This window comes from Haliotis rubra, unplaced genomic scaffold (assembly GCF_003918875.1).
Source record: "Haliotis rubra isolate DU_JTF1 unplaced genomic scaffold, ASM391887v1 Scf320, whole genome shotgun sequence".
In the NCBI taxonomy this organism is placed as follows: Eukaryota; Metazoa; Mollusca; class Gastropoda; order Lepetellida; family Haliotidae; genus Haliotis; species Haliotis rubra.
The window spans coordinates 994,297-1,020,523 of NW_025766992.1; the positions used below are offsets into that span (position 1 = coordinate 994,297).

At 41.1% G+C, this 26,227-nt stretch overlaps 1 protein-coding gene across 4 annotated transcripts in view; it reads left to right on the forward strand.

The window, feature by feature from the left end:
* The window catches only part of LOC124283769 (integumentary mucin C.1-like), a 35,014-nt gene that overhangs the window by 4,579 nt on the left and 4,208 nt on the right, over positions 1–26,227 (forward strand). The window contains exons 5-26 of one of the 4 annotated variants that reach the window (XM_046719790.1): positions 805–913; positions 1,484–1,578; positions 2,843–2,911; positions 5,358–5,481; positions 6,043–6,126; positions 7,251–7,333; positions 7,984–8,055; positions 9,775–9,880; positions 10,499–10,593; positions 11,277–11,345; positions 12,193–12,289; positions 13,914–13,994; positions 15,009–15,091; positions 16,201–16,272; positions 17,282–17,387; positions 17,831–17,925; positions 19,026–19,094; positions 20,807–20,927; positions 21,988–22,266; positions 22,320–22,340; positions 23,147–23,428; positions 26,134–26,212. In XM_046719790.1, coding sequence (XP_046575746.1) covers positions 805–913; positions 1,484–1,578; positions 2,843–2,911; positions 5,358–5,481; positions 6,043–6,126; positions 7,251–7,333; positions 7,984–8,055; positions 9,775–9,880; positions 10,499–10,593; positions 11,277–11,345; positions 12,193–12,289; positions 13,914–13,994; positions 15,009–15,091; positions 16,201–16,272; positions 17,282–17,387; positions 17,831–17,925; positions 19,026–19,094; positions 20,807–20,927; positions 21,988–22,266; positions 22,320–22,340; positions 23,147–23,428; positions 26,134–26,212 — 2,291 coding nt within the window. Of the gene's footprint in view, positions 1–804; positions 914–1,483; positions 1,579–2,842; positions 2,912–5,357; positions 5,482–6,042; positions 6,127–7,250; positions 7,334–7,983; positions 8,056–9,774; positions 9,881–10,498; positions 10,594–11,276; positions 11,346–12,192; positions 12,290–13,913; positions 13,995–15,008; positions 15,092–16,200; positions 16,273–17,281; positions 17,388–17,830; positions 17,926–19,025; positions 19,095–20,806; positions 20,928–21,987; positions 22,341–23,143; positions 23,429–26,133; positions 26,213–26,227 lie in introns of those variants that run through there. The other 3 variants (XM_046719791.1, XM_046719789.1, XM_046719793.1) reach the window with 3 other exon arrangements.

Sequence of the window (26,227 nt, forward strand, 5' to 3'; positions counted from 1 at the left end):
CCTTCATTGACAGGGTTTTATATATTATATGTATGTATTATGAATTTCGAACTAGTCACGATATTGCTGAAATATTGCCGATGTGACTTAAGATCTTAACTCACTTACTCACTCACTCTGTAAATGGGCAAAATATCAATCGATATAATACAAATTTAAATTAGTTACTCGCGATATCTGTACAGTTTGGGCTATGAAACAACCAGGTATACTTTCAGGTTGTAAAAGTGAAACATGACACTTGTATTAACTTGTAAACTAGCCCTTTTGGTGGAAATGTTGCATAGACGTCACCATTTGCTTTAAACAACATAAAATCAAGCAAAGCATCTGCTGTAGATTTGATAAAGAAATTAATACCTGATCGTATCTTCCCCTGCTAAAATAACTGTATGTAACTGCTTCTTCAGTTCAATAACTTATACTGGAATTGTACCTGAGGCATTGCTCATTGTACCGGACGGTCCAGTTTCACCTGAACTATTCCTTCTTTAACAATAAGCACTTGAAGCCCTGTTACCTTGAAGGAACCTCAAAAACGCCTGGGACATTGTCATGCATGTAATGTTACGTCCTATTCTCGCTTTCACTTCTCCAGTAAACGTTTCAAGCTAAATCTTCTCACTAAATACACCCAATGTAATTTCGCCTTACATACCCGTAAACCTCTATAACATCATTCATGCGGAACACCCGGTGTCCGGATATACAGGACCGAGACTAATAGTGTTTCTCTTTAAGTGGACACATCAACTGAAATATGTACCCTGTTTAGAGTACATAATGACGTCATTGTTTATCTAGCAATGTCCAGCCTCAACCAACAGTACGGCGGACGCGGCTGACCAGCCGGACACCTGCACAGAGTGCTGCCCCGGCGACTTCTGTAACGCCAATTTGTGCGGCGGTATAGGTAAGTAGATGCAACCTTACATAGGTTTTAGGAGAATATATATGAAGTACAAGAATCTTGACAAATACGTTTGTACGTGAAGACATGCGATTTTGGGAGATTGTAATAGCCAGATTGGAAGAAAAAAGAACCCGATACCTCAGAAAGCCTAGGATCAAGTTTGCTACTCCTGCTCAAGAAGTGGTCGATCAGGCCAAGGCCCTTGTTCAGATGCTAAAGAGATCTATCCCTCGTCGGGAGGTCCGGACCCCGGGTCGTGAGACTGGGATCGCTGGTTTTCCATCAGTGCAGTCATATTTTTTTTAATTCCAAACAAAAACACCCATGCTAAGTGGTTTTAATATATCATAAAAGCTAATGATCATAAACGTACCCGCCTTAAAAATGACAAAAAGACGTTTTCGTTTATTATACAAAGCGATTTGTACATCAAATTCAATGATGGATATGGTAGAATCCTTCTTCCGCCCGTGACATGTTTCTTCATTGAAGACTCATTGGAGGTGATATGTCAATGTATAACACTCAAGGAAAGTTGACATTCGCTGATGATACGAGTCTGTGTTTCAGAGATCAGGAAGCCTGGGACGAAGCTGTGTATGAAATGTGACCGAGTTGCGAAGCCAGGAGACTGTGACACTTTTGACCTCTGTAGTACAGAGCAGGTAAGTTCAACGTCACATCCGACGCCATCATGATTTTCTGTTCTATATATTTCCACACTCCGGCACAGCGATGACTTAGCATAACATCACCGCCACAGGCTACTTTGCATATCACGTGACCGGACTTTTCTCTTGTTTGTAAACAAACGCGCATATGCAGAATAAGAAGAGACTGGCCTTACGCAAGCTTTTCGGCGCGCTCTTCACAATGTTTTACACTGCTACATATATCCTTCCACAACTGCGACAGTAAGGTCTATGACAGTACATATTTAGATATCAAACAGGCTGCATTGTTTGCGCTCTGTCGGCGTCGATGACAGCACGTGGAGCTGTACAACCTATGTAAACAAAGGATCGCTACGCAAATCGAAATAGTATTACATGTTTTAGGATATTTTCTCAGTGAAACTAAACCATTCTATCAAAGATGTTTAATTAGATGTGTAAACTCGTCAAAAATAAAAGAGTTAAGAAATATGTAGCTTATATTGAATGGACGGTGCATCTTTCTGGCCTGTGGCAGAGGTACTATGCTGGCTTGCCGCATGGAACTCTGGGTAGGAGAGTGATTTATTTCTTCAGTTGATTTTTTCATTCAAAGTGTGTCCATAATGAGTATGTGTACAAGAGAAGTTAAGTTAAACTACTGGGCAGAAGACAGTACCCACTTAGGATTTCACTTAGAAATTGCAAACGTTTCTTAATCAAAGCGTCACTAGTCTTTCGTGGTTGTGAAGTATTTATCTATAGCATACATGTATTGCGGCCTGTGATATCTGTATAAAATACCTTCGAGTAGGCAGTTCAGGTTTGTTTCATATTAGACGTGAGGTGAAGTGGGGTTTCGGTCATATGACGACGTGCATATGTGTATATGTCTGGCTGCTTGTACTAGCCCAGATCAGGTTTTATAGTGCCAGCTCACTGAGATACCATGCCACGAACACCACGCTCAGACACATTATACTGACTCCGAACCGAGCAGTCCTTGTTGTATCCATTAATGCCTAGCGCCAGGCTGGGACCAACAAATACCATATTTTAACGTACTGCATTATGATGCTTCTAATAATCCATATACGACAATACGAAAATACTTGTGATTAAGAAAGCAATAACTATTAATTGTGTGTTAGTTGTTTGGTAAGGTCGACAGCCATACTACTCCAATACTATTATTCCATACATAAGTGTCTTGCCGTGTCAACTTCCAATGTTCCATGTTGAGTGTACTGTAATAGTCCGGCTCATTTCCTTACAGCAATGTTTCGTGGATTCTGGCGTGCTGGCAGGAATTGCATTTTACGAGCTCGGCTGTGCGGAGAAAACAGTAAGTATGTATGTACAGACGTATGTCGTTAGCTCTAAGTCGAGTCATCTGCAGTTCGATACGAACATGAGGAGAAAATGTTACCGGCAAGATTTGGTCGTGTTTGTGTGACTGAGCATTTATCCCGAATGTAAAAAAAAAGAATAAATGTAGGCATCATCTATATCGAAACTGCCCGCTAATTGTCTTAGCTGGAGGACGATAGATAAAGCTCTGAGAGTGATGATATATTGAGAGGTTGTTCTGATTACATCATGTACTGGACGATAGATAAAGCTCTGAGAGTGATGATATATTGAGAGGTTGTTCTGATTACATCATGTACTGGACGATAGATAAAGCTCTGAGAGTGATGATATATTGAGGGTTGTTCTGATTACATCATGTACTGGACGATAGATAAAGCTCTGAGAGTGATGATATATTGAGAGGTTGTTCTGATTACATCATGTACTGGACGATAGATAAAGCTCTGAGAGTGATGATATATTGAGAGGTTGTTCTGATTACATCATGTACTGGACGATAGATAAAGCTCTGAGAGTGATGATATATTGAGAGGTTGTTCTGATTACATCATGTACTGGACGATAGATAAAGCTCTGAGAGTGATGATATATTGAGAGGTTGTTCTGATTACATCATGTACTGGACGATAGATAAAGCTCTGAGAGTGATGATATATTGAGAGGTTGTGATGATATATTGAGAGGTTGTTCTGATTACATCATGTACTGGACGATAGATAAAGCTCTGAGAGTGATGATATATTGAGAGGTTGTTCTGATTACATCATGTACAGGCACTATACATCATCTGACTCTTTGGCCTCGGCTCAAACAAAGGTATATTTTCCTATATATAACACCTGATGCGGGCATATTCTGAGACAATGAGTGAGTTTAGTTTTACGCCGCACTCAGCAATATTCAAGCTATATGGCGGCGGTGTGTAATCGAGTCACAGTGGACCAGACAATCCAGTGATCAACAGCATGAGCATCAATCTGAGAACCGATGGCATGTGTCAACAAAGTCAGCGAGTCTGACCACCTGATCCCGGCAAGTGCAAAAGACATTGCCATTTAATTATTCATGAAAAATGTAGCCTGACGGCCAAAAGAAAGTATACCGCATATGGTCTGTGTACGGTTCTAGGTAGTATTTACACCTTGGACGGTGCGGCAATTGCGGAGTCTACACAAACACAGGTCATGGTTAAAGGTTTTGGGTGTCTTGTAGCAACAGGTCGTACACACTATTAATGAGACGTGTCATTGGTCGATTGTAGATCTGTGCCCACTATCCATTGCATTGAAAGCTTGTATTTACTACCCTATCTCAATTCGAGCAATATGTGAATCCCATTTCTGGTGTCCCCCGCCGTGATATTACAGGAATATTGCTGAAAATTGCGTAAAACCATACTCACTCACTCAATTCGAGCAAGTGCCCTGCAAATATTGGCTGCTTTATCAAAGACCTTCATTTTACATGTAGTTTCCGTTGGGATTTTGATCTTTCGACAAATTTTGCCTTATGCATTCCGTGTGGTTTGCATACAACATGGATGTAATGATAACGTCTCTATTGGTTGTCAGTGTATCCAGTACTGTCATATAACAATGATTCCGTGTTTAAATATTGTCGCGGGTTCAGGCCTTTGTCAAGCAGACACAGATAGGACGGAGATCCTTGTTTAATGCCTGAGGAATGCATTAAGAATATTTTGTGTCAGCCATGCATGTGCGATGGCTGACTGATGATAATTCAATATCCATCAATCAAGCATATTGGTAATACTAATGATTGTTTTCATGATGACGTCACATAAAGGTGATGCATCATATTGTTACTAAAAATATATACTGTTGGTGTTGATGATTAAAGGGTTTATAAAATAGATTACAATTATACTTTCACACACTGTCTAACGTGCTAGTGCTTAAGTTAGTAAGTGATACCCGACAGATATGTTTGCTTAAAGTACTTAACTGATAATAATTATATATTTAGCACTATGAAATAGAGAAAGAATATAGAGAGCGTGCTCACCTGTGAATTGTGAATAATACAACAAAAGGAAGATATTGTGTCAGCCACGCATGTGTGATGGCTGACATATGACAATTGAATATGTATTCAAATTGTCATACGTTTCAGGTGTAGAAGCCCGTGATTTTGGTGGTGAGCCAGATACGGGTAGCACGTACGACTACCTATGTAAGACAGTGGAGAAGCAGCATTCTGATGGAACGATAGAGAAATAAAAGGCTGTCGGCGTCAATATTACCGATATAGACTCAAGGTTGTTTCATATTCTTATACAACCATCTTGCTATTCATAAGGTATTTTTGTACAATTAAACTGTATCGGTCTGTAAGCAAATAATGCATTTTGAAAACACACGAAGTCGTCCTGCTGGAAGCAAACATGTTTTCTTCAGGTATGTGCCGCGAAGCATAACGTCTGTTGTGACGGAGAATTATGCAACGCCGACAACAACATCACAAACAACGTTTCACCTCAACCTGGCAACTCCTCTACATCACCTGGCACCTCCCAAACAGGTAAACTTTACTCATCGTAATATCTTGGTTGGATAAAGTTGGTAAATGACATTCTGCAATTTTAAAATTTACATGAATTGTCGACGCAACGTATGACACGGAAACCATAACGACACTTCCATGTTTAATGTTGGAGCATGAATCGTGAATAACCACCAAAATAGAAACATATTCGAGTGACGCTACCAATTCCACATTGACAAAAAAACACAAAAAAACCCATCTTTGCCAAAAGCGGTGTCAACTGTACAATTCCGACTACTTGTATGTTTGTATGAATCCTTACTACCAGAAAATGGTGATACCCCGTGATAGGGAAAAGGGCCCGGGTTCGATTTCCCAAATGGGTACAATGTGTGAAGCCCACTTCTGGTGTCCCCCACTAAATTCACTCACTCACCTGATGTATCTTGTTTGATAATGGAACAACTTTTGGCCGGTTCGTCCGCTTGACGAACTCGTAACTCCTATTGTCACCTCTCTAAGGTTTATATCACTTCGTGGTTTTCTCCAACATCAAATCATTCAAAGACTTTTCTCACCACGATTTATACGTCACAGGCACATCTTCGAGCTCTGTGAACACGACTGGCCCAGCACCGACTGCAACATCAACGTCTTTAAATGCGTCAGCTACATCGTCAGGTTTGTTGTGCAGATTCCAATATTGCATCTGTAACTAGGAAATCATCCAATACCACGGTGTCACGTGTTTTCGGGGTTATAACGCAAAAGATGATCATGTAATTATTGCACATCAGTATATTATCAAAACTGTAATTCCGTAATTAATTATCATCTCACCTTTCATAAATTTATTGTCCGTCAAGAAATGTGTGCTGGATAGATATTTTTGGAAATACCAACGTTCACAACAGTCAACTAAACTGAAGCTGACTGTGATGTTTGTATGCTTTCATTGTTATCGATGCCCTGATGGTGATATTTCTCAATACACCGTAAAACAACATTCTCGTATATGCATGCTTATCTTACTTTCATGTAAAACACTTTGATTTCATTGGTCAATGGCGCTTTAACAAGTTTCCGTGTGACCCTCCAAGGAGGGTGACAACTGGCAAAAATATTACCCACTGTCACTGTAACCGCCAAACTCTCCACCGAGATGCTGTATCACTAACAATCGTATGACGTAATATGACGCATGCAGTGCACAGAAATGTTAGCTTGTCAGACTATGCTTCACTGATTTTAAAAATCCAGTCGAGAGGCAGGCGTCAGTTTGTTTACATGTCATTCAGTCGGTAGTGAGCTTATCGATCTTCAAAATAAAATAACACTTTATTTTGTACATTTAACATGGCGGTAAGGTAAATACGCTGTAAACTTCCCCCTCGGGTAATACAGTCTGATGTACGCCTTTTTGAAGCAGTGTTATCCCTCGCCTACCGACTCGGGTAACACTGCTAGGGTAATCCGACCGTTCATCGTACCGTATTACCCTCGAGAGAAGCATATAATTTATATTAACTATCACCATGTGGCGGAAATGTGCCTCTGAATCAATGTTAAATGAAATCAACTGCATATGTGAAATTTGGTACATAATTATACTTGTATGAGATGGCGCTCATACGTGGAATTTGTCGTTAAATGAGTGAGTTTAGTTTTACGCCGCACTCAGCAATATTCAAGATATATGGCGGCGGTTGTCGTTAATGGAACAGTCTAAACCTATGACGCTGCTGGTCAGGGCCTGTTAAATGGAAATGTATTAACAACATAGAAATGAATGTTGTGTTTGCCAGGACAAGGACCATGGTGTTTCACGTGTGACAAGGTGTTTGAGCCAGCTATATGTGGCCTCGTCACCAGGTGTGGGCCAAGCGAGGTACGCATTAACCACCAATATAGGGTCTCCTGTACATATCCCTTACATCGTGCCGTGAAGAAATACAAGAACATCGTAAATAGTCGCCAGAAAACAATTTTTTACAGTTAGTGTGTATGTTTTACGCCGCTTTTAGCAATATTCCAGAAATATCATGGCGGTGGAAACCAAAACTTTTCACACAGTTTACACGTGTTGGGAATCGAACCCGGGTCTAAAAATCCGGTCTCACTGGCGAACGCCTTAGCCCCTAGACTACTCCACCCCAAACGTAAGAATATCCGATCGTTTCTATTTTTATCAAGATAAAATACATCAATACTGGCTTGAGTTAGAATGACCTGGTTGGAGATGCACGCGCTGAGAAATATGACCTGATTTGTCAAAAGTCAATGCTAAGTTAATCTTTATCAAATTTGGTATTTATTTAAAAGCTTACTTTACCATTTTGTCAATACTGGATTAGTCCATGTCAATGGCGTGTTGTCACTTGATATGCATCAGAAAATATCAATAATAGTGATATTTCATTGTTCTATTTCAAGTGGTGAGGACTTTATGAATATATGTAAATACTATTTTATTATTGAATTTTGATCCTCAGCCCTGGCTAAATGTTACCGAGTTACACTGTGCTCGCGTTGTTACAGGATTGTTACACCGGCTCTCACACGGGACTGAACGGAGGTATGCAGTACACATCAGGGTGTAAGCCGAAAGATGTAAGTCAACATATTTTCTATTTTCTTCATCAAGTTAACACAACTCCTGATACCCCGGACACTATATAAGATTTACAGCCATAACCCCACCTACCATGTTATGCTCAGAAACACGAGCCCTGATATAATTGTTTCCGGACTGGTTTTTCCGAATTGATGCGTTACCGGACACAGGACAAAGTGTCCGGAGTTCAGTTCATAGTTGGGGTGCTACGCAATAATAACAATAATAATATGTGCACTTATAATGCGCAAAATTCCAGGCCCAGGGCCTAGATTTCCGAAGCTCTCTTAGCGCTATGATGGTCATATGTGCCACACTTACGACTGTCTTAGCGCTAAGAGGGCATCGAAATTCTAGGCCCAGAATGATACTCATGGCGCTACAGACAAAATGAGATCACTGCAGAGGTCACAAGCGCGTCTTTTCATAGGTGCTCAAAAGTTATAGAAAGTCCTAAAGAGGTTTTGAGGTCGCTCCTAAACATGACAAGATTTAACAGGTTCCAAGTGGCAGCCAAGTAGACAAAGGATCTATATCCAAACTTTTTCAGATTGTGCTTTGGAACTTCAAGTAGATGATGTCTGCAGATCGAAGTGATCTCAATGGTACATATTTGTGAATAAAATCATTCAAATATGGACGAGGTGACTGATGATAGCATTTGTAGACAAGTATCAATTTTTTAATCGAACTCTTGCTTGTATGGTTACACTGAATTCCAGTTCCTCGTTTCATAAGGAAATGGTATTTACAAGTTAATTTTAATTTTGAACTTTAGTGACATCGTATTTCTATATTTTATGGCGAGGTGTATGCAGCTGGCCTTAACTAAGACGTCACAGACAGCCCCTGTTTGATGAGGTCGTAAAATGATTCACAATTCATCTTGCTCACTGCAGGTTACACCTGTTACGTGTTTTTTGCGCTTATTCAGTGTAGTTTTGTAACGTACAATGTGACTGATATAATATCAAGTTCGTACCAGACCGCCAAACGTTTCTAGCGGGAGAGCCTCGTTTTGAGATTTCCACGATTTCCAGGTTTCTGTTTGTTCGAGCTTGCTGTACGACAGAGCACGCTGCACGACGTGTTTGCAAGGATTAGAAGGAGCGCAGTGTTGTAATATGCAAGTGCTTAGATGTATCATATAGTACTGGTTAATATTTATAGATCCAGTTGAAATTCTGGACGCAATAGGACGGAACCCAGTCAGAAGGAAACAAGACTGTTGTGTGATCAATGTTTTGCGATACGATATGTGAACCAAGTCAGCGAGCTGATTAATATTTATGTATCTAGTTGAATGAATTGGTATCAAAATTCTGGACTAGTTATTGTACTAATATGCGCACTAGGACGGAACCCTGTCAGCAGGAAACGAGACTGTTGTGTAATCAATGTTTTGACTTGTACGTGTAGCAGTATTTTGCACACGCAGTGATAAGAACATATTGATGAACACATTCGTTATTACAACAGAAGCGATCTGTGTATGTTCTAAGCGGCTAGTAATGTACATGGATACACATTGAGAAGGTGTTTGTACAGCTCATTGGTTTAGATTTCACCGGAGTGGAGAGGCCAGTTAACTGTACAGTGTATTGAACTCCGTTGTTATATGATCCATTTATTATGAATGTACACATATGCAAACATAAGACTGATTTGTGCACAGGTAAATATTTATGTGAATGTAACCTGTCCATCTGTTCCAGCAATGTCCAACCACGAAACGGTCGGCCGACGCGGCTGACCAGCCAGACACCTGCACAGAATGCTGCGCCGACGACTTCTGTAACGACAAACTATGCGGCGGCATAGGTACAGTGTGATACTATGATATTAATTGTCTATTTAAGGTAGTGTGGTTGTTAATGCCCCACTCAGCAATATTCCAGCTATATGTGTGCGCTCGTAGTCGAATCTGGACACGGCAGTTCAGTGACTGATATAACGATCATATGATCATATGATCATATATATCAAATTTGGGATACGATGGCATTCATAATAATCAGAAAGTCTGACCACCCGGTACAGTTAGTCGCCTTTTAGGTCAAGCATGGACCAATTCTGACCCGGATCTTCACCGGTTTATTGTTTAGTAATGAGGTTGCTGGATTTTATAGACTGAAAAACTTGCTCTGACACATTCTAAGGTGGGATATTATAAAAAATAAGATACTATTGTTGACACATTTTAGAATTTCTGATGTACTGTAAATATGTCGCTGTCTTTATTTGCAACACAATAGCTCAATTTCAAACTATTCTTCACCTCAGTCATTGTCGGTTAGACTCGGTCACATAAGGAGTATGCTTGTCGATTAGGCGTATTGTCAGGACATTTGCTCATTATATCAATCACTGGTTTGAGTGTTTCGTTACATAAGTTAAACAGGATAAGATATGGATTAAAACAACCTTGAACTGTTGTAGAAATCCGGAAGCCGGGGATGACCCTGTGTATGAAATGTGACGGAGTCCAGCATTCGGGTGATTGTGACGAGGTAGAACTGTGTAGCACTGAGCAAGTAAGTTCACGATTACATTCAACTATGGCCCCGCTCAACGTTGCTTTACGTAACTTAAGTTGCTTAACTGATTTTGTTACCTGAGCTCTATGCTTCGGTAAACACACAAATTAAGTGAGTGTGTGTGTGGATATTCCAGCTATATGACGGCCGTCTGTAAATAATCGAGTCTGGACCACACAATCCAGTGATCAACAGCATGAGCGTCGAGTTGCGCAATTGGGAACCGATGACATGTGTCAACCAAGGCAGCGAGCCTGACCACCCGATCCCGTTAGTCGCCTCTTACGACAATCATGGGTTACTGAAGATCAATTCTAACCCGGATCTTCACGGGTCAAATTAAGTGACGAAGAATGAACTACTTGAAATAAATATAGTTTCCAAACGTTTCCAAAGATCTTTAGATATTCGAGAACTTCTGACAACAAATGTGGTTGCAATTTATTGGATATTTATTATATGAGGCGTGGGAAATTTTTCTTCACAGAGTTTTCTAAAGAGATTTTCTAAAACGATGTCTTAAACTTCACAGATATGAAATGTATATCAATATTGTTAGTTTCATCCTCATTTGAAAGTGGGTCGCGAGTATAAAAATAGAGATTGGTTGAAATGTTATCATAGTTCTAGTTTTGTACCTGAACTTATACTCTCTCTTAAAACAACTGCCTTCGTTACAGCAATGTGCAGCGGACACAGTGAAACATTTCGGAGTAACATTTTACAAACTCGGCTGTGCTGAGAAAGCAGTAAGTTACCACAGAAACACTTCGTTAAGTTCAGATTTCGTTTTTAAATTCCCACATTTAGATCAATGTGAGGCTAAATATTTCTGATGCTAGACGACCTTCTGAAATATAATATAAAGCTGATCAATTCGATTCGGAGTAATTATTGTTCAATTATTTCTTGAAAAAAACTATTATTCGTTTGCTTTAGTGCCATATTTCACTTTTATAAACCTTTGTTAGTCAAAAATACTTCGATGAAATAATTCCATAATTAAAGGCACAATGTCACACCACATTTCTCAATAATATAACTGTTAGGCCTCCGGGAAGCTACCATATAATTTTTAATTCCTCCAAAAATTAGATTATAATATCAAATCAAAAAGTTCGAATGAACTAATGCAATGTTGCATTAAATCGACTCTCGCGCCCTCAGCCGGCCGAACATTATTTCAAGCGAACCCCATAGAGTTATGTCCCTTGGAGTGCTCTCTATGAATATCCTATAATGCAACTTGTGATTGAGGCCAGTTTGGCAAACACCGACAACACCGCGTGCGACAGTTTTCGATGTACGGAGCAATCGTTTACATTCCATATATGGCAGTGTTATCTGCCTGGAAGCTGTTCGCCTCGAAGTTTTAATTATCGCTTTCAGGCAAGTCGTCAAGGATAATAAGTCTTTTACTGCATCAATAGTAAGCTAAAGTGAATGCATATGCCCCCAATATATAAAACGTAGACAAAAATATTGTCGAAAATGTGTGACATTGTGCCTTTAAATTAACACGGATAGTTGTAATCACACGAATTGTGTTCATAGTTAAATTACATGCATACATGTGTGACATCGCTCTCTGTCTAGGGATGTGCCCAACAACACGGCGCCTGCTGTGACACAGACGTGTGCAACGCTGACATCAACATCACCAACACGGCGTCATCCCAACCTAGCACGCCAGGTACACGTTCATGAAGTCATTTGTCGTCACTGAAAGTGATTAGCATTATACGCATGCGCGTGTGACAAAACACCCGTAAGCCAGGTAGAGGTAATCAAACACATCAGAGGTACCATTTCATTTGGGAGAGGGAGGGTGGGGTAGCCTAGTGGTTAAAGCGTTCGCCCGTCACGCTGAACACCCGGGTTCGGTTCCCCAGAAGGGTACAATGTGTGAAGCCAATTTCTGGTGTCCCCACCGTGATATTGCTGGAATATTGCTAAAAGCGGCGTAAAACTAAACTCACTTACTCATTTGGTCGACGAAGACAATTTTGTTGAAGACATTTGGAGCATGGTAAGCCAAAAAGCTTGTAAATGAGGCAGAGGTTCCGACAACCAATCTCAGTGGCGGATCCAGATGGGGGGTTCAGGGGGTTCTGCAATGACCGACCAAGGTGGGGTTCAGGGGAATCGAACCTCCTGAACAACACACACACACACACACACACACACACACACAACCTTTGAAAACCTCTGGATCCACCTATGAATCGAACCTCCTGAACAACACACACACACACACACACACACACACACACACACACACAACCTTTGAAAACCTCTGGATCCGCCTATGAATCGAACCTCCTGAACAACACACACACACACACACACACACACACACACACACACACACACACACAACCTTTGAAAACCTCTGGATCCGCCTATGAATCTTACCCGAAGAAATAAGCCAACGTCCAGTCGGTGTCTACTCTAGGCTTGCACCTGCAGTCTAACGTCCTCAGATATATACTGGTCATACTTGCTCATGTTTCTGAACCCCATTACACTTTGTATATAGTCAGTGTAGAAATACTTCAATTGGTGCATAAACTACTTGACCACAGCTTTACCGAACAAACATAGCCAGCATACAAGTAGTTAGTAATCAGCCAGTAACTTCTTGACCCTTGTAAGTTTGCAGTGTAGTTTTCAATGTCTGGTACGCAAGACAATAAACCTCTCATTGTCCATTGTACAGGTACCAAGAATGGACTTGTTTGGTTTGGGTTTCTTGTTGTTTAACCCTGCACTCAGCAATATTCCAGCTATATGGCGGCGGTCTGTAAATAATCGAGTCTGGACCACACAATCCAGTGATCAACACCATGAGCATCGATCTACGCATTTGGGATACCATGACATGTGTCAACCAAGTCAGCGAGCCTGACTACTCGATCCCGTTAGTCGCTTCATACGACAAGCATTGGTTACCGAAGATCAATTCTAGCCCGGATCTTAACGGGTTTTGTCCCTGGGTGGAGGTATTCACCTATAACGCTGTAAAGATGACACGGGGATTCTCTGACAATACTTCGACCACCCCTTCCTTTCCACACAACGCTGAAGACAACGAGCGTCGACTCACATTAATTTTGCATATGTAAATGTTGGTTTAGTGGGTTTGTTTTATAGTTTGAGGGCGACGTGGGCCAGTAAGAGGCATATTTTGCGCCCGATACATTGACTGTATAAATGTTGGATGCGGTTGGGGGTTATCTCCCTTTATAAGTAAGCTGACTGATTGATGTCATCTTCAACTTTGTGCTAATGGTGCTCACTGACGTCTGCGATTACAGTGACAACCACTACCCCGACAACTACGACAACAACGACCACCACCACCACAACAACGACAACTCCAACTACTACGCCACCAGGTACGTTAGTACTGCACACACACATCCAAGAGAGCTTGGGCAGCAATGTGGTATAACGATGTCGATGCTCTGTAATGTAATACGAAAGTGAATTGCATTTTGATATTAAATTTACATGTATTACATGAAACAATAAAATGTAATACCTACCTAAATTGCATTAAAAATTAACAGATTCAATATAATCTGATTGTTCTAAACATCTGAAGTTAAAAGTGTGCAGATCATATTTACTTTTCAATTCTATCTTCATTTAAACATTGATTTTTTTAAAAGAAATTGAATTACTTGATAAATTGTGATATGTATAGTTATAAGCATATGAGTTTTAATTTGCGAGAATGGATAAATAACTTTGATTGTTAGTGGCTATACCTTCAAAGGGGTTGCAGTAGCGTAAAATTATTTTCTCCTGGAGAGGTTATGTAAGTCCCATTTCATTCACAGTATTTTTCATTGTCCGTGATTTTAATCTTAGTATATATTTACATCATTCCCTCGGATGTTGGTGAGTTTTGCATAATTTAGCCATACATTAAAACCTACATATATATATATATATATATATATATATATATATATATATATATATATATATATATATATATATATATATATAAATGCTAAATTATGCAAAACTCACCAACATCTGAAGGAATGATGTAAATCCAGCGAGGGTCAATGTAGGTAGCAAAGGTACTGTAAGTCCCCATGGTCTCTAGTATATCAACCTTTAGTTGTTGGTGACCCATAGCCCTGTTTTTATATTGTGTTGTCCTGTATTGTGATAAATGTTTTAATGCTTACATGCTAGATTTATATTTCTTTCTGTGATAACCTGGTTGTTTTATTGTCCTTTGTTGACAGGTTTTACGAAATAACTTTTATTTATTATCCAAGTATATATTGTTATAGTCACGATATGGCTGCAATATTGCCGATATGACTCTAAATCTTAACTCACTAACTCACTCAATTCTATCTTTATGTTGTATTGTGTGTTTTATCTGTCAGGTCCCGGACCATGGTGTTTCACGTGTGACAAGGTGTTTGAGCCAGCTATCTGTGGTCTGATCGCCAGGTGCGGACCTAGCGAGGTAGGCACAAAGCACAAAATGGTAGATCTACATTACAAATATAGCCACACACCAGCATGTAAGTAATAGAAGCGGCCGATATTCCAATAATACAAAAAATTGTGAAAATTTATTATCAAGTTGATTTAGCTTTACGTGACTGAAATACGGGTGTCTCTGTATGAATTCTCTGTGAATGCTCTACTTTGGGGCAGTAAAGCACACCTTGTCACTAGAAACTTATATTGACTAACCGCCGTAAAGCGTTCACCGTGTAAATTTGAGGTCGACATGAAATCGTTCACCATGATGTTCTTAAATCGTTCGACCGCCACCGTGGTGTAGTGGTTAGAGCGTCCGCCCGGAGAGCGGAAGGTCGCGGGTTCGATCCCCGACCGCGTCATACCAAAAGACGTTGAAATATGGTACTTGTTGGTCCCTGTCTGGCGCTCGGCATTAATGGGTACAACAAGGACTGGTCGGCTCGGAGTCAGTATAATGTGTCATATGAGCGAAATATTCTGAAGCACGACGTTAAACCCAATTTCACCTCACCTCATCTCTTAAATCGTTCACAAACTGTTTGATGGTGTCTGTCTTTCGAGCATGAAAGCTCAAAAACGGTACAAAACTAAGCATTCAAATTTGGCACAAATATAGCTCGATAATTACTCTTAATGTTGGTATATACAGCAATGATACCTTAAACTTTGATATGTTTATGCATCTTTACGGAAACGTAGCCGAAGCTAGACAATGTGGCCTATACAAATATAGATATTGACAATTTTCCTACACATAAAATATAAAACCTGCTCTCCTCTCGCGTGATAAATCGTTCACTTCCATGCCATGAAATATTTCCTGCCGTTCGCTGCTCCTACGGTGTGGTATTAGTAGCTACACCGAAACGTCTCTCATATTTATCATAGAGAAGTTGCATAACCATAGAACTATCCCCGTTGTTAATACGTGCAGATATATCTGAAACTTGTGAGGTCCATACAGGTATGATATATTCACTGACTGGGAATCAATCAGTGTGAGGTTTTGATTATTGAACACGCTACAGATACACGAGTTTGCCTTCTTTAGCTTTCTCGCTGATGATGATTTGGGTATGCCAACAGGAGTGTTTCACAGCTTTACATGGAGGACTGAATGGCGGAGCACAGTACAGGTCGGGGTGTATGTCCAAAGATGTGAGTACACTGACATCATCGCTTTGAAGGTGAATCACAGAATCAACTACATTAATTAGGGCTCCTTGCCTCAAGGCAGGAGACCTATTGTAATCGTTCGGATTATTATTATTATTTATTATTCCGCCGATTTTTGTACCAAACATAACTCCTAAATCAATGCTCCGAATCGCTTACAAAAAATCACACAGATGCGCACCGAGGGGTAGATATTCCCCTTAAAATCTCTAGGCTCTTGGCCCAATAGCAAAGGGGAGATAATTCAAAATTAATTCTAAAATTTCAACATTTCACAGCAAATATCTCAAGAACTAATCGTTCCAACACTCCAAATTTCTTGTACAGATGCACAATCGAAATCCCAACAATTTTGCCTGGACAGGTCAAGTCGCTAAAACGTACCGTTTGACAGTTATTTTTGTTTTCAGTTTTTGGCCATGTTTTTCAGCACTTTTCTGAGTAGGTTGCTCCCAAAATGTGCAAATTCTGCACAAAAGGTGCCAGTATGGTAGATGATGTCTTGGTGATTCCAGAACACTAATTGTTTTGACCGTAGACCCAAGAACAACTGAGATACAGCCTTTTAAAGAGGGAACTATTTCTTCTCCGGAACTTCTTAAAAGGGTACATGACCCCCGCGACCCCGGCGGCTGTATTTGGAAGATCCGCTCGCCTGTCAAAACACGTGTTCTGGCTCCGTTTAAGACGATGATATCTAGCCCTCAGATCGATAGATAGAACTAAAGCCAAGGAGACCTCATCGTTGCCTGCAACTATATTCTACGATTATAACGAAAACGCTTAAAACGAACAGACGGATAAAACGAACGGTTTGTTTAGCCCCGGACACATGCTGTATATTTTGCCGAAATGCTAATAACGAATTACCGTTATACCGATCTGGGGGATACTCCTGCAATTGCATTGCGAGCATTTATGTCATGATGACAATATTTTAAATAACAAATACAACCGCTATAATCACTCCGTTCTTGTCAATTTCTACCAGCAATGTCCATCAACGAAGCCTTCAGCCGACGCGGCTGACCAGCCGGACACTTGCACAGAATGCTGCGCCGACGACTTCTGTAACGCCAAACTGTGCGGTGGTATAGGTATGGTGGTGTATGCGATATACATATCAACAGCAGGGTGACATATGTTGTTGCACGAGCTATCTAGATGGATTCCGTTAGACCACCATTGGTGGTGCAAATCCCAACTTCTAGATAAGTACTCTCCCTGCTGTGTCCGTACCACGTAGGAGCGTTTCTCCAAAGCCAGGCATCACTTTGGGGGTTTCTGGAAGGATATACAGAAGGCGCTTTGACCCTTTTCCGGCCATCTGTTGATTGTCATCTGACTTTGAAAGACTGATGTAAATCTTAGTCAAACATCCCTGTTACGCTGTAACTATTTATATCAACATTGTGACAGCTTATTGAATATCCCCTACTTACGTTAATGGTATATGTAACTGAAGTGTAGTTCAGAAACAATATCACACAAAACCGATTGACTGTTCCCACAAATTTTAGATGACTAATATGTGTTGTAGACATCAAGAAACCCGGGATGACGTTCTGTATGAAGTGTGACGGAGTCCAAAATCCTGACGAATGTGACGAGGTTGAGCTGTGTGGACCTGATGAAGTAAGTTCAAGGTCACATTGCACCGATGTCGTCATGGCTGAGATCTTGACTTATATTAAACGGGTATCAAATCAGGAGATAACGATCATTAAAGATTGTGAGTGAGTATGGTTTACGCCGCCTTTTGCAATATTCCAGCAACATCACGGCGGGGACATCACACCCCTGGGCCTAGATTTGCGAAGCTCTTTTAGCGCTAAGATAGTCGTAAGTTAATGTTAATGTATGGCACTTAAAACTATCTTAGCGCTAAGAGAGCTTCGAAAATCTAGGCCCTGATGTACAAAGCAACCTTAGCTAAGTCTGGCGTTAGTCCCTGTTTAGTATGGGAGTCGCCATCACCTTTACTGCTAAGATCGCTTTGTGCCAATGTGGAGAATCGAACTCAGTGTCTTCGTAGTAGCGAGCGAACACTGTAACGACCAGGCTAGCCACCGCCGGAATATTATAGCGTTTGAATATGATCTGGGTGTCTTACATTTCTAGGGGCGGTGGGGAAGCCAAGTGGTTAAAGCGTTCGCTCGTCACGCTGTAGACCTGGGTTCGATTCCCCACATGGGTGCAATGTGTGAAGCCCATTTCTGTTGTCCCTCCACCGTGATATTGCCGGAATATTGATAAAAGTGGCGTAAACCATACTCACTCACTCTTCTATTAAACTGCAGCGGTGGTCGAACCTATGACCTCTTGCTGCCGAGGGGCGGTGGGGTAGCCTAGTGGTAAAGGCGTTCGCTCGTCACGCCGAAGACCCGGGTTCGATTCCCCACATGGGTACAATGTGTGAAGCCCATTTCTGGTGTCCCCCGCCGTGATATTGCTGGAATATTGCTAAAAGCGGCGTAAAACCAAATTTACTCACTCACTCACACTTGCTGCCGACACAACTCTAACCAAAGGATTACAGATGTGGCCAGCATGGAGAGCATCTGGACATGCCAATCACAGTGTACATGTGGGGAGTCGATCTCAGGACAAGTCGTGACTAGTCAGGCACACACAAAGGGGGCCCCTGCCACTTGTAACAGCACAACCAGTGTAGTCTTCTCAGATGCCATTCATTGACATTCCAACCTGTATTATATAGAATTCCTTTGTTCCAGCAATGTTCTGTGGATGTGAAACAAAATTTCGGGCTTTCGTTTTACCAACTCGGATGTGCTAAGAATTCAGTAAGTAGTCATAACCGAATCTCTCAATCATAATCAAAATGTTACCTTTTTACACAGGTAGATTTTTGTTCAACCGCTTCACTCAATAGCCAAAAGCACGTGCATGCAGAGAATTTGCATCGAAAACGGAATAGGTATCACTATATTTATTATATACATGTGTTTAATTATTCCAATTCACTTTCACTGGTGACACGGGGCTGAACGTAGTCAAATTAAGTGAGTGGCTCCAGATAAACACAGTGTCTCAGTAGAAGGAGAAAAATCCTGTCGTTTACCTCTTTAGTAAAACTAAGGCGAAGGGTGTTGAAAGTCAGTATCCGAAATAGTCGCCAAACTTTGCTAGCCTGTCGGGCTAGCTATGCCGGAATGTTACCAGCCCACAAAGTAATTCACTAGCCCGGAATTTGAATGTAGACACGGGTTTCATCATTAAGGTGGTACTATGATGAACATTTTTTATCAGGCCCTACTCTTGCATGATATCAAAGTGTATTATAACTTAACTAGTCGGAGAAAGTGATATACTTACCAAACCGAAAAATACGTCTCATAAACCAATTCAGACAATGACCTACTTTTCAGCCGATCCGAATTTCCTCGTGTGAAAGTGAAAAAAGACACTATAAACAACTCTGGTTACACTGCATTCCAGTTCCTTGTTTCATAAGCAAATGGTATTTACAAATTTATTTCAATTTGAAAGTTTAATAAAATCGTATTTCTGTATTTTATGTCGAGGTTTAGGTAGCATGTCGTTAACTAAGACCTCACAGACTGCCCCTGTTTGAAGAGGCCGTACAATGATTCACAATTCATCAGGCTAACTGGTTACACCTGTTATGTGTTTTTAATTAAGTGTATTTTTGTAACGTACAATGTGATTGATATCATATCAAGTCTGACCAGACCGCCAAAGTTTTCTATCGGCCGAGCCTCGTTTTGAGATTTCCACGATTTCCAGGTTTCCGTTTGTCAAAGCACGCAGTACGACAGAGCACGCTGCACGACGTATTTGCAATGATAAGGGGAGCGCAGAGTTGCAATATACAAGTGATTACATGCATCAACTAATACTGATTAATATTTATATCTCCAGTTGAATGTGTTAGTCTCAAAATTCTGGACTGGTTATTGTACTAAGTTGCGCAATAGGACGGAACCCAGTCAACAGGAAACGAGACTGTTGTGTAATCAATGTTTTGACTTGAAATGTCCCAGTGAAAAGTCACTAGCCAGTCGGGCCAGTGACTGTGGAGATTTACTGGCCCGACTGGATTTTTACTAGCCACGGGCTAGCGGGCCCTTTTGCTATTTTGCACACTGTTTGAGAGGACAAATAAAGAATCTTGGTGTGCTTTTGGCTTTGGACGCATATTATTCACGCCTTATGTGTGAAACTGGTGAATGAGCAACGTTTCCTTTATAAGCGATGGAAGCTGTCATATTAACCCGCCCATATCTTATTCTTCTACAAAAGTATGTCATTAAATTTGATCACATGAATACACATTCTACTGGTTTTATGTCCGGTTACGTCTGTCACAATTCTAAACATCATTATGATTTAAATAATTCGTTGTGGTAATATGCCATCCTATTTCATAAATGTGAGAATACATAAGATGAAAGGAGGACGAATTCAACGAATGGTTTATGGCATAAAAGATATTCAATAAATTTGTTTTCACACATTTGTATTTCTTCTCCAGACCTGTGCTCAACGCAGCGTCTGTTGTGATACAGATTTGTGTAACGCTGACGTGAACGTCACCGCCATCACATCACTTGGAAGTTCCACACCGTCATCTCCTGCAACACCATTAGCGGCAGGTACACCATGCTGTAGATAATACGTAGAACACGGGGAACACAGCTACAATAACCCCTCTGTAATCACTACTTGTACGAGACGAGAATTGATCAGGTTGCCAGGCTCGGTGTTGTGGTTGGTTGCGTGTCTTTCTACCACGACGGCGTGCTCATAATATCAATCACTGGTCTGCATATGTGTGGTGCATAGAGTCACTGGTTTGTCTGGTCCTTTCTGTTATTTACTTGCCGTCCTGATAAAACTGGACCCGTGGAGATCGGGGTTAGAACTGATCTCTAATAACCCATGCTTGTCGTAAAATGCGACTAGCGGGATCGGGCGGTCAGGCTCGCTTGGTTGACACATGTCATCGTATCCCAATTGCGTAGGTCAGTGCTCATGCTGTTGATCACTGTATTTTCAGATCCAAGCTCGATTATCTACAGACCTCCGCCATATAGCTGGAATATTGCTGAGTGCGGCGTTAAACAACCACCAAACCAATTATTTATTTTAAACCAGACCTCATGTAAGGGGAATACAGCAGCATTCAGACCTTGCCATCTGGTCACGTGATGGAAAGTACTGAGGTCGTCACTGGCCATTATTTGCATTCACATCGTAAGATGCTTTGTTTCTGTTCTCTTGCGAGTGACCGCCCGGAGGGCGGAAGGTCGCGGGTTCGATCCCCGACCGCGTCATTCCAAAAGACGTTAAAATATGGTACTTGTTGGTCCCTGTCTGGCGCTCGGCATTAATGGGTACAACAAGGACTGGTCGGCTCAGAGTCAGTATAATGTGTCTGAGTGGGGTATTCATGTTTCACTGCGGCATGGTATCTCAGTGGGCTAGCACTATAAAACCAGCTTCAGTTTGGGCTAGTACAAACAGCCGCACATACACATACACACGCATGTACGTCGTCATATGAGCGAAATATTCTCAAGCACGACGTTAAACCCAATTTCACCTCACCTCACCTCACCTCTTGCGAGTGAATACATTGTATAACAGTCTGGTATTCGTTGTATTTTGACCACCACTTGAAGGTTGTGTCCGATATATATTTGCACATTTCAGGAACATCTTCGAGTACAGTGATGACGTCAGCTGCAAGCCCAACGACGACCACGGCCTCAACTACACCTGCGACGATCACCTCGACCGTTATGCCTACCACAACTATGACTACAGCTGTGCCAACTACTGCCCCTCCTACACCTACACCAACATCACCACCTACAACAACTGCTACAACCACAACTGCTGCCCCATCCACTTCGTCTTCTACTCCTTCCAGTTCAACAGCAGATTCTACTACCACTCCTACGACAACAACGCCAACAACTACGCCAACAACTACGCCAACGACGACGCCAACAACGACGCCGACAACTACGCAAACAACAACTCCACGCCGACAACGACGCCAGGTAGTAACACACGTTTGAATGTTCACAATCTCAGTCCTAACTTGTTATAGTATGGGTAGCAGGTTGTCTGTCAATTTCTTCCATCCGCCATTTCAACTTCACAAGGTTGCCGATTTGTCACTAAATTGTTCGTGTGAGTTAACTCTGTGAGGATTCCTTTTCAACATCAGTATGGTTTTATTGACCAAAAATCTTAACGCCAGTTAATGTAAAATTAACTCGTTGCAAACTTCCGCCTTATTGTGTCCTACCGCCTCTAACAGTAGTAGTAGTGAGTTTAGTTTTACGCCGCACTCAGCAATATTCCAGCTATATGGAGGCGGTTTGTAATTAATCGAGTTTGGGCCAGACAACGCAGTAATCAACAACATGAGCATCAATCGACGCAATTGGGATACGATGACATGTGTCAACCAAGTCAGCGGGCCTGAAGACCCGGGCCTGAAGCATGGATTACTGAAGATGATGTAAGAGGCGACTAACGGGATCTGGTGGTCCGGCTCACTGACTTGTTTGACACATGTCATCGTATCCCAGTTGCGTAGATCGATGTTCATGCTGTTGATCGCTGTTGTCTGTACCAGACTCGATTATTTACAGACTGCCGCCATATAGCTGTCATATTGCTGAGTGCGGCGTAAAGCTAAACTCACTCACTACTTAAGATCAGTTCTAACCCGGATCTTCACGGGTCTCTATCAAATACATTTGAGCAATGATCACGCTCTCCTGGTCACTCAGTGACTGACCATACCGCGTCCACGTATCACGATATGAAGATAATCCAATGTCATCTCCTACCACAGCAAAGGTGGCTATAAATATGGACCATCAGGTGACGGTGGTGAATCCAATGGACGTCAATGGAGTCGCCCGACTGAAATGCACTGCCAGTGGTGACCCACGACCAAGGATTACGTGGAATAAACTTGACCAACCGCCCATCACCCCTGACAGCACGCACGAGATCTACGGTGATGGAGAGATGATCATAAAGGGAATAACGCCTGGCAACTTTATAAATCACACTGGAGTCTATGTGTGTACGGCGGATAACGGGGTAACCAGTGCACAGGCGTATTTTGTTGGTGAGTACCTTGTTGGTTGACCAGGGAAGATGAACTTAAGGCTGTACTTAATGTAGTCGTGTCTCTTGTCCTGAAGTATATGAAGGTTGTACTTAATGTAGTCGTGTCTCTTGTCCTGAAGTATATGAAGGTTGTACTTAATGTAGTCGTGTCTCTTGTCCTGAAGTATATGAAGGTTGTACTTAATGTAGTCGTGTCTCTTGTCCTGAAGTATATGAAGGTTGTACTTAATGTAGTCGTGTCTCTTGTCCTGAAGTATATGAAGGTTGTACTTAATGTAGTCGTGTCTCTTGTCCTGAAGTATATGAAGGTTGTACTTAATGTAGTCGTGTCTCTTGTCCTGAAGTATATGAAGGTTGTACTTAATGTAGTCGTGTCTCTTGTCCTGAAGTATATGAAGGTTGTACTTAATGTAGTCGTGTCTCTTGTCCTGAAGTATATGAAGGTTGTACTTAATATATAAAGGTAAGTCGTGTCTCTTGTCCTGAAGTATGTATATAGGTTGTCCTTAAAGGTGAAGTATATGAAGGTTGTACTTAATGTAGTCGTGTCTCTTGTCCTGAAGTATATAAAGGTTGTACTTAATGTAGTCGTGTCTCTTGTCCTGAAGTATATAAAGGTTGTACTTAATGTAGTCGTGTCTCTTGTCCTGAAGTATATGAAGGTTGTACTTAATGTAGTCGTGTCTCTTGTCCTGAAGTATATGAAGGTTGTACTTAATGTAGGTGTGTCTCTTGTCCTGAAGTATATGAAAGTTGTACATAATGTAGTCGTGTCTTGTCCTGAAGTATATGAAGGTTGTACTTAATGTAGTCGTGTCTCTTGTCCTGAAGTATATGAAGGTTGTACTTAATGTAGTCGTGTCTCTTGTCCTGAAGTATATGAAGGTTGTACTTAATGTAGTCGTGTCTCTGTCCTGAAGTATATGAAGGTTGTACTTAATGTAGTCGTGTCTCTTGTCCTGAAGTATATGAAGGTTGTACTTAATGTAGGTGTGTCTCTTGTCCTGAAGTATATGAAGGTTGTACTTAATGTAGTCGTGTCTCTTGTCCTGAAGTATATGAAGGTTGTACTTAATGTAGTCGTGTCTCTTGTCCTGAAGTATATGAAGGTTGTACTTAATGTAGTCGTGTCTCTTGTCCTGAAGTATATAAAGGCTGTACTTAATGTAGTCGTGTCTCTTGTCCTGAAGTATATGAAGGTTGTACTTATATGAAGGTAGTCTTAATGTCTCTTGTCCTGAAGTATATGAAGGTTGTACTTAATGTAGTCGTGTCTCTTGTCCTGAAGTATATGAAGGTTGTACTTAATGTAGTCGTGTCTCTTGTCCTGAAGTATATGAAGGGTTGTACTTAATGTAGTGTCTCTTGTCCTGAAGTATATGAAGCGTTGTCTGTAGTCGTGTCTCTTCCTGAAGTATATGAAGGTTGTACTTAATGTAGTCGTGTCTCTTGTCCTGAAGTATATGAAGGTTGTACTTAATGTAGTTGGGTCTCTTGTCCTGAAGTATATGAAGGCTGTACTTAATGTAGTCGTGTCTCTTGTCCTGAAGTATATGAAGGTTGTACTTAATGTAGTCGTGTCTCTTGTCCTGAAGTATATGAAGGTTGTACTTAATGTAGTCGTGTCTCTTGTCCTGAAGTATATGAAGGTTGTGTAGTTGTGTTAATGTAGTTGAGTGTTGTACTTGATGTCTCGTGTCCTGAAGTATATGAAGGTTGTACTTAATGTAGTCGTGTCTCTTGTCCTGAAGTATATGAAGGTTGTACTTAATGTAGTCGTGTCTCTTGTCCTGAAGTATATGAAGGTTGTACTTAATGTAGTCGTGTCTCTTGTCCTGAAGTATATGAAGGTTGTACTTAATGTAGTCGTGTCTCTCTTGTAAGTCCTGAGTGTTGTATATGATGTAGTCGTGGTTGTACTGTATGTATAATGTACTTAATGTAGTTGCGTCTCTTGTCCTGAAGTATATGAAGGCTGTACTTGATGTAGTCGTGTCTCCTGTCTGTAAGTATTTGAGTGTTGTACTTGATGTAGTCGTGTCTCCTGTTTGTAAGTATTTGAGTGTTGTACTTGATGTAGTCGTGTCTCCTGTCTGTAAGTATTTGAGTGTTGTACTTGATGTAGTCGTGTCTCCTGTCTGTAAGTATTTGAGTGTTGTACTTGATGTAGTCGTGTCTCCTGTTTGTAAGTATTTGAGTGTTGTACTTGATGTAGTCGTGTCTCCTGTCTGTAAGTATTTGAGTGTTGTACTTGATGTAGTCGTGTCTCCTGTCTGTAAGTATTTGAGTGTTGTACTTTATGTGGTCGAGTTTCGTGTCGTTAATACTAAGTACCACTGAGGTTGCAACAGGAATGTACGTCATATATTCACCGATATCACGGCCCGTAGCACCTGACCACGAGCTCAACCATTTGGTCTTTTTTGTCTCATCAAAACCAACAACTACTGTCTATCGTTCATAAACTGATAAATCATCTCCACATGAGGGTATGACTGAATTTCACTTTATTTTGGATGAAATGGTAACTTAATCAACACGGTGATTTGGAAATGGTTTTAATTTGCAACAGAGAAAATAAATCGTCAAACAATCTAGCAGCCATCTATACCTTGCCATAGCTGCTAGTAAACATATGATGTGAACAGTCCATTACCATTCAGTGGACGCCTCCGTAGCTGAAAGCTTGTACGGATGTTTCAGCCGCTGGTAAACTCCCGTACGTACTGGATGAAGTAAATACGTTTGACAAAATTGGTGTGCAACCAGGCGAAGCATTCTAGTGAGTATTGCCCTT